At 40.5% G+C, this 8,725-nt stretch overlaps 1 protein-coding gene and 1 pseudogene across 1 annotated transcript in view; one reads left to right on the plus strand and one right to left on the minus strand.

Annotated features, from left to right (window-relative positions):
- Positions 1–1,792: 1,792 nt before the first annotated feature.
- LOC108285609 lies at positions 1,793–2,971 on the minus strand (annotated as a pseudogene).
- The window catches only part of LOC108285591 (mitochondria localized glutamic acid rich protein), a 17,680-nt gene continuing 11,881 nt past the window's right edge, over positions 2,927–8,725 (plus strand). Inside the window, exons 1-2 of the mRNA XM_017502870.2 lie at positions 2,927–3,278; positions 8,017–8,120. Coding sequence (XP_017358359.1) covers positions 3,197–3,278; positions 8,017–8,120 — 186 coding nt within the window. The 5' untranslated portion in view covers positions 2,927–3,196. The remainder of the gene's footprint in view (positions 3,279–8,016; positions 8,121–8,725) is intronic.

The raw sequence follows: 8,725 nt of genomic DNA on the forward strand, positions 1-8,725 counted from the left end.
CCTCCTGAGTAGCTGGGATTACAGGCACGTACCACCATGCCCAGCTGATTTTTTGTATTTTTAGTAGAGACGGGGTTTCACCATGTTGACCAGGATGGTCTTGATCTCTTGACCTCGTGATCTACCCGCCTCAGCCTCCCAAAGTGCTGGGATTACAGGCTTGAGCCACCGCGCCCGGCCCAAGAATACTTTTTTAACCCTGCTTTAGAATGTAATGCCTATAACATATTAAATAACAATATGATGCATCCATTCATTCATTTAAGTAGCTTTACTGCCTTTGACTATTTTCTGTCCATGGCAACCAAGTAAAAATTCAGTCCTAAGTGCACCAAAAAAAGAATGAGCCATAGTAGGTAGACAGATGTAGTTTGATTGTCAATTTGTCCTAGCTGCTAGTAGTTCATTAAACATTCTACATCAGCAGTGGGATAGCTAATCGTTAGTTGCCAGAGGATGTGTACTTGATGCCGGTCAAATGTAGCAAACATTCAAATAATCTGTGTTTTGCTATTTCCAGGACTACTGACTTCTTGGTGAAGGGTCTGGGTATCTAGCCCCTTCTTGTGCTGCTTGGAAGTCTATACTTAACCTTTCATTAACTACAGATCACTTCATTGCCCTTGTTAAGTGTTTAATCACTAGGGATAGTTAACTCTCTTTCTGAGTATCAAAAAATCAATCAGATCATTGGCTTGTATTCTTCATATATGAATATGTCAAATATAATTATAATTGGGTTCAGGACTATAACTTCTGAGAAATGTTTATTTACATAACAAATGAACAAATATTGTGCCTGTTACATGTCAACAGAACTTTAAGCTAGAAGTATTATGTTCATGTCCTTTTTGTTTTTTTAATTCTTGACCACCAGTAAATCCGTGGACATTCTCACCTAACACCTGGTAGTGTCATTTGCTAAAGGGATTAATTGCCACCTTCCTCAGAGGGTTGCAGTGAAAATTAAAAGAGATAATAAATGTGAAAGTGCTTTATAATCTGTCAAGTGCCAAACACATACACGGGATTATTATAGTAGGAAATGGTGTCTTCCAAAGAGTAATCATTCAGACAACGTTATAAACGTGATAAATTATTGGTTTCCATATTCAACCTATGACAAGTTTTTGTAGCCATGATGAGGCAGAAGGAACTAATAATTTAGAATTTTCAGTTGATGTGGTTTTGTTTGCTTGTTTTGAGACAGAGTCTCGCTCTGTCACCCAGGCTTGAGTGACAAGCCATTTCGGCTTGCTGCAACTTCCGCCTCCCAGGTTGAAGTGATTCTCCTGCCCCAGCCTCCCTAGTAGCTGGGACTACAGGCACACATTACCATGCCTGGCTAATTTCTGTGTTTTTAATAGAGAAGGGGTAACACCATGTTGCTCAGGCTGGTCTTCAACTCTTGACCTGAAGTGAATTGCCTGCCTCAGCCTCCCATAGTGCTGAGATTATAGATGTGAGCCATTGTGCCCGGCCGTTATGTGGAAATATTAATTTCACATCCCATAGAGGACTATACAGTGTTTTTGGAGTTTATATTTTAAAGTCATTGTAACAGTGAATGTCTAGAAATTCAACCATTGTCTGGAGATTTTCTTATGATTCTGAGCTTCTCCCAGTGCATTAATGGAAGGCTGAGGCTACCCCTTTGCTCTTTTTTTTTTTAGCATCTGGAGAGAATTTATTCAGCATAACCACAGGCATTATATTTATGCTTTCACACACAGACATAAACACAGACACAGCACAATATCCATATTTAGCCCAAGTGCATTCAGTTTGAAGTTCATTTATATGTCTTCATATGCCACAGCCCATCATTTAAATAATGGATTTTTTTTTTTTTTTGAGACAGAGTCTGACTCTGTCACCCAGGCTGGAGTGCAGTGGCACAATCTCGGCTCACTGCAACTTCTGCCTCCTGGTTTTAAGCGATTCTCCTGCTGCAGCCTCTCGAGTCACTTGGATTACAGGCAGCGGCCACCACACCCAGCTAGTTTTTGTATTTTTAGTAGAGACGGGTTTCACCATGTTGGCCAGGCTGGTCTTGAACTCCTGACCTTGTGATCAAAGTGCTGGGATTACAGGCGATATTTTCAATGCCAATTCCTTTGTCGACTTTCTCAGTATCTTCTGCAGACATCTTCATGACTCCAACACATAGAGCATGCTGTTTCCCTTCTGCCACGCTAGCAACAATGGCATCTACTGTAGCAGGGTAAAGCTTAGCTCCAGGAGAAGTTAAGCCACTGAGTACAAATCTGATGGCTTCTTTATCAACCTGCTGGTGTGGCAGGATAAAAGGATATTTGTGAAGTAACCTTATGGTTGGATAAAAAGGCCCTTCTCTTTGTCTAAAAAATAGTAATTCTCAAAAAAAAAAATAGTAATTCTCCATTTACTGTAAGAATTTCTATATGTTCATAGCATCGGACTATTTTGACAGGATCTTTCTTAGGCATGATCTGATTAAGCCAAGGTTCAATACCTGGAAATTGCTCTATCAATTGATTTTTAATACCCTTAATAACTGAGGTTTTCAACTGGACGCAGTTGGACACATTTTCTTTTTAATAAAATTCTTTTCTTTTTAATCAAATTTCTTGAATATGATCCAAGGTGAAGGAGGCGACGATAGAGAAGGGCCCGGAATGGGAAAGAAATTGAATTTGCAAGGGTCCGCAGATCTCCTTACACCAAGAAGGCCGGCACCGACAGCGGAAGCTGTAGTTGTTATACTGACCGTTCTTTACGTTTGTAAAAAAACTTCCCACTATCCTTCCCTCTCCTCGGAAAGCGAACAGAGTGCATGAGATAAAGTAGTTCAGATTACATCCAGCATGATAAACTGTGTCCTTGACTTAATCTCGTGCTATTCCCAAAACATTTCCAGCCTACTGTGAGGAGCTACATTCAGTGGTACACAATGAGTCAGGCAGGCGACGGCGACTTCTAGGTCCCCCATCCCTTTTCTGAGAGACCCCAGGGAAAGCAGCAGCGTTGGAGTTGGGCTTGGGGAGGATGGCTAGGACAACAAAGGTCTCCCCACCTCCCGGGGACAGCGGGGGCGGGGCTGGATGAAGGTCGACGTGCCTCCTCCGGGCGGGGCGCTGCCAGGCTCTCAGCCTCTCTGTGGAAGGGCAGCCTGCGCCGGGGTACCGAGGCTGCTGCGCCGCAGAAGGCGGGCGCGATGTATCTCCGCAGGGCAGTCTCCAAGACCCTGGCGCTGCCGCTGAGGACGCCCCCCAACCCCGCGCCGCTCGGGAAGGACGGTGAGTAAGGACGTCTAGCCCGAAGGGGAGGACGGGCGCCTCAGGTGCAGATTTCGCCTGCGCCCGGGTACTGGCCGGCACCCAGTTGGCCAAACCCGACCCGGCACAGCAGAAGTCTGGATTGGAGGTCGAGGATAATGGGGGAGAGTCCCGGGAAGACGTCCCGAAGTAGGGAAATTTTCCGCTGAGTCCGGACTATCTGGGTTCGCATCCTGATCTTGGAAAAATGGCTTAACCTGTTTTCTCATCTGTAAAATGAGGGCGATAATGGTTTTGCGTTTAAATGAGTTATGTATGGTTAAAAGCACTTAAAACTTACCTGGATGACATAGTCGTAGTTTACCACTTTTATTGTTAGAGGCACCATTCGCTCTCCAACCTCCTGAGGAAGCAGAGGAAGGGTGGGAAGGTGGAAGCAGATCAGCGAGCTGGTCCCGGCAAGCGATGGGAGGCAGAGGCAGTGCCGGCTCAGTGGACGCTGAACGAATGCTCGTGGGGTGAATAAACCTAACCCTTGGCCGGGTCTCAGCAGCCTGAACCCCTCGAGCGCCTGACTCCGAGATCCACATCCGCCAAAAAAGAAGCAGCCTTCGGGGCACTTTCCTTTGAGGTTGCAGGTAGTCCTGCAGCTGCTTGGCTCTGTCGTCCAAATATCGACACCTTTGGATCTGGGGATGCGCGGGAAAAAGCAGCATACTCAGAAATTAACTAAAGGTGGAGTTCCAGTGTGAACTGGAAGCTGATTAAATAAAAATGGACGTATGGGAAAGCGCCTCGTATAGTGCCTGGAATACAGTAGGTGCTTAATAGGTGTGAACAAGGAAGATTGTTTTTCTTCGCAGCAGCCTGCGGCTCTACTACCAGGCTTGCGCTCCCGGGCGGTTATGCCCCAGCCGCTCTTCCCTAGTCCCCAGCTTCCCCACCGGATTGGGGGACGGCTCTTAGACACATCTTGAAGCGTTCTTAATGCTCTCTTCACTTCGCCTCATTTTCTGAGGCTTTCAAGCCCAGAGGGTGGATTCCAGCGGGAGAGAAAGAAGCGCGCGGAAAATTCCATGGGCCGATTTTTTTTCACATTGATTAGGCCTCTGTTCGTGGTGGTGGGAGTGAAGGAGGGAGGTCTAATCAACTCGTTTTATTTTTCTTCTAAAATGCCGGTGGAAGGAAGTTGCCCCTCAAGTATCAGCAATAAGACTTCTTCGCTTTCCTAGATCTTTATTGTCTTTATTTTTCTAGACCTTTATACCAAATAGCATAGAACTTTTAAATATATATATTGATGAAATAGGGAGAAGCCATTTATTTTAAACTTCTGAAGATAACGGGGCTGTTCTGATGGGAATGGGGAGAAAGATTAGTTCTCTGACCGTGGCCTGTCGCTTTATCTGTTTGCCTGCATCCCCCACTGACATCACGCGCGCGTGCACGTGCGCACACACACGAACCTCTTTTTGTAGCTGAACAAATTTCAAATACTTTCTTCCCAATTTGGGGCAAAATAGAAGTAGTTTAAAAATTTTAAATACGTATCTAGCAATGCTGCTTGTAGAAGTACTGGTTTCAGAGCTCAACCTGATGATTTCACAGGCCAATTTAGAGCTAAAGGGAAGCGCAGTCTCATCACGTAGTCTAGTTCAAAGGGGTAGTAACTACGATTTTTCCAGCACTTAAAATGTATTTAAGAACAATTATTGACTGGAAACAAATTTGTCTTCAGTCGTGGACATTAACATTTTGTCGATATTCTCTACTTTGATGAAAAATAAAATTTTATCAGTTTCATTGAAGGAAAAATTTTTAACTGTCTCATCACATTTTGTTCTCTCCTTTTTTGCTTTTAAAAAGGCTTTTTTTTTTTTTTTNTTTTTTTTTTTTTTGCTCTCGTTGCCCAGGCTGGAGTGCAATGGCGTGAGCTCGGCTCACCGCAACCTCTGCCTCCTGGGTTCAAGCGATTCTCCTGCCTCAGCCTCCAGAGTTGCTGGGATTACAGACATGCACCACCACGTCCGGCTAATTTTGTATTTTTGGTAGAAACAGGGATTCTCCATACTGGTCAGGCTGGTCTCCAACTCCTGACCTCAGGTGATCTACCAGCCTCAGCCTCCTATAGTGCTGAGACTACAGGCAGTGAGCCACCATGCCCATCCTTAAAAGGGTAACTTTTTAATGAATAAATAATTTAGGTGTATAATAGATAATTGGGGGAAAACAGGTAAAATAGAAAATAGAATTCACCTGTAATTCTACCACTCAATGAACACAACTAATTGCATTTTAGTATGTTTAGTTTTCCATACCTTTTGTTTCTCATTCCTTCCTTATGCACATTATTTTCACAAATCTGGGATAGTCGCATACAGAGTATTTTGCTACGACTTTTCACGTAATACATTGTAAATATTTTCTCATTGTAAGTAAATATTGTTCTGCAAAAGTTTTGTCTATTTGTTTCACATTGTATGAATCTGCTAAAATTGGTCTAATTAATCCTTATTGAAAATTTCTCATTTCATTGTCTTTTTAAGTAACTTGTCCATCACTGTATTTGTATTCAAGTCTACTTAAATATCTGGTAGTTTTAGTTCTTTCATTTAAAAAATATTTCTGATATTTTTGTCTGTTTAAGAAATATGAAGGCTATGTATTCCCTGTTTGATCACAGAGGTATTTTTAAGCTAACAGAAGTCCCACCACAAGTCAAGGCCGTAATCTCTTCTCATAACCTTTTGGGCACATTTGAAGGAAAACAAGTTTTTACAAGAAATGGTCATTTATAGCAAAACTAAGAACATAAACAGGGATCGTTGTGATTTTGCTACTGTGAAGGTTTGTAAGCAGTGCAAATGTCTTAAGATTTTCCCTGTGCAAATCATAATCTTCCACTAGTCCCTGCACCCCTACACTTTATGTTAGGCCCATCAAACTACAGGTTGGACATGCTTAATCTGAAAAACTGAAATCCAAAATGCTCCAAAATTAGAACAATTTGAGCACTGACATGATGCCACAAGTAGAAAATTCCACACATAAGAACTTAACACAAACTTTGTTTCATGCACAAAATTATTCAAAATATTGTATAAAATTACCTTCAGCCTATGCATGTAAAGTGTATATGAAACATAAATTAATTTTGTGTTTAGACTTGGGTCCCATTCTCAAGATATCTCATTATGTGTATTCATATATTCCAAAATAAAAAATATTCAAAACCCAAAACTCTTCTGGTCCCAAGCATTTTGTTTTATTTTAATATTTTTTTGAGACAGAATCTTATTTTGTCGCCCAGGCTGGAGTGCAGTGGTACAATCACAGCTCACTGCAGGGCTCAAGTGATCCTCCTGCCTCAGCCTCCCAAAGTAGCTGTGACTACAGGCACATACCACCACTCCCAGCTAATATTATAAAAAATTTCCATAGAGATGGGGGTCACTACATTGCCCAGGCTGGTCTTGAAATCCTGGACTCAAACGACCCTCCCATCTCTACCTCCCAAAATGTTGGGATTATAGGCGTGAACCACCGCACCCACCCCTAGCATTTTAGATAAGGGATATTCAACCTGTACTTTGCACCTTCTAGGTCACGAAACTCTCATGCTTTTACACATTACACCTTCTGCCTCCAATGCCATTCCTTCTTCCCTTACTGATCTGACAAACTTATTTTCCTTCAAAACTCAGGTCTCTTCTATTAGGGCAGTTACCGTGGCCAACCAGCTGAGTTTTTTCTCTGCATATAGCATGGCTTAACACTTATTACATTTGTCATACTGCATCACAATTATTTGTATGTTCATACCCTCCTTCTAGACTGTGAATGGCTTGAGGCAAGGAACCTTGTCTGCCTTGTTCACGGTTGTATTCTTAATGCTTCTAACAATTCCAAATACATAGTAGATGCTCAGCTGTGTTAGTTGAAAGAATACATAAATGTCTCTAATCTTTAAAATAAAGAATTTGAGTTGTATATACTTTAAGCTCCTTCCAACTTTAAGTTTATTGTAAACATTTCAATTCCAGGGCATTATGGGATATGCAAATTTTAGTACTACAAAACAAACATATTTAAATATAATAATATAGTACTTTTATATGTTTCTATCAGTTTATACAGAATTGTACTTCTATTTCAGATACAACCTGATTGCAACACTTGGCTTAAAAACCTTTTATCTGCCCATTTTTGCTATATAAGAGAAAAATTGAGATTTCTTCCTGTATCTACATTTGTATTATAGAGTTATAGAAATATGTAGGATTTCAACTAAATGCTTGATTTAACATATAAATACTAATTTTTATTACATTTTAGGTATAAACATACTGAATTCATTTTTTAAAAATATTTTTTTAAATAATCATTTCTTAAAAAATAATCATTTTCTTTGAATTCTATAGTGGAGTATATGGCTTTTTCTTGCTAATGTGCACTTCATTTGGCTGTTAAAATTGTTTAGTGCTTTTGTCATTTCTCCTTAACCACACCTGCATCCCTCCCAAGAAAGCACGATGCTCAGCATCAAGATGACAGGTTTTGTGAGTGTTTATCAAATTAGATTGGGAGAATGTCAAGTGGAATTATTACCCAGCCTTGTAATACTGTATTCCCTTAAGCTAAAATCACTTGATATTAATAGATTCTAGGTTCACTGAAGAGAAAAAATTTAAAAGATGTAATTATTTAAAATAGTTTTGCTTAAGTAGTGAAGCTAACTGTTTAAACATTGTTTTCCTAGCATCTCTGCGCCGGATGTCATCTATCAGATTCCCTGGATCATCTGGATCAAATATGATTTATTATCTGGTTGTAGGCGTCACAGTCAGCGCTGGTGGATATTATGTAAGTGATTATATAACCGCAGTGTTCAAGAATTCATGTATTTTACAACTCGTAAAGCTCAAACCAGTGTCAGTATCAGGACATGGGATTAATTAAATATAAAACAGAGGAATAGATTTAAGTGTCATTAAGCATACACGTATGAAAAATACCTTGCAATCATTAGAAATTCAGGGTTTTCATAAGAATATATTAACTAGACTATTATGAAGATTTTTCTTCTTTATTTTTTAATTTCATTTCATTTGAATCTCGGCTTTCTAAATTATGAAGAATTTTGTATGTGTAAACTCAACATCTCTTAATACCATTAATATGGATGACTTTTAGTAAAACAATTTTATTATAAATGCTAATAATGAGAGCTGATACTTGAGTGTTTATCATATGCCAGACTCCCGGATCATTTAATAATTACAACAATTCTATCAGGTAGGCATTATTATTAACATTTTGAAAGAACTATTTTAGGCCGGGCGCGGTGGCTTAAGCCTGTAATCCCAGCACTTTGGGAGGCCGAGGCGGGTGGATCACGAGGTCAAGAGATCGAGACCATCCTGGTCAACATGGTGAAACCCCGTCTCTACTAAAAATACAAAAAAAAT

This window comes from Cebus imitator, unplaced genomic scaffold (assembly GCF_001604975.1).
Source record: "Cebus imitator isolate Cc_AM_T3 unplaced genomic scaffold, Cebus_imitator-1.0 Scaffold303, whole genome shotgun sequence".
Taxonomy (NCBI): domain Eukaryota; kingdom Metazoa; phylum Chordata; class Mammalia; order Primates; family Cebidae; genus Cebus; species Cebus imitator.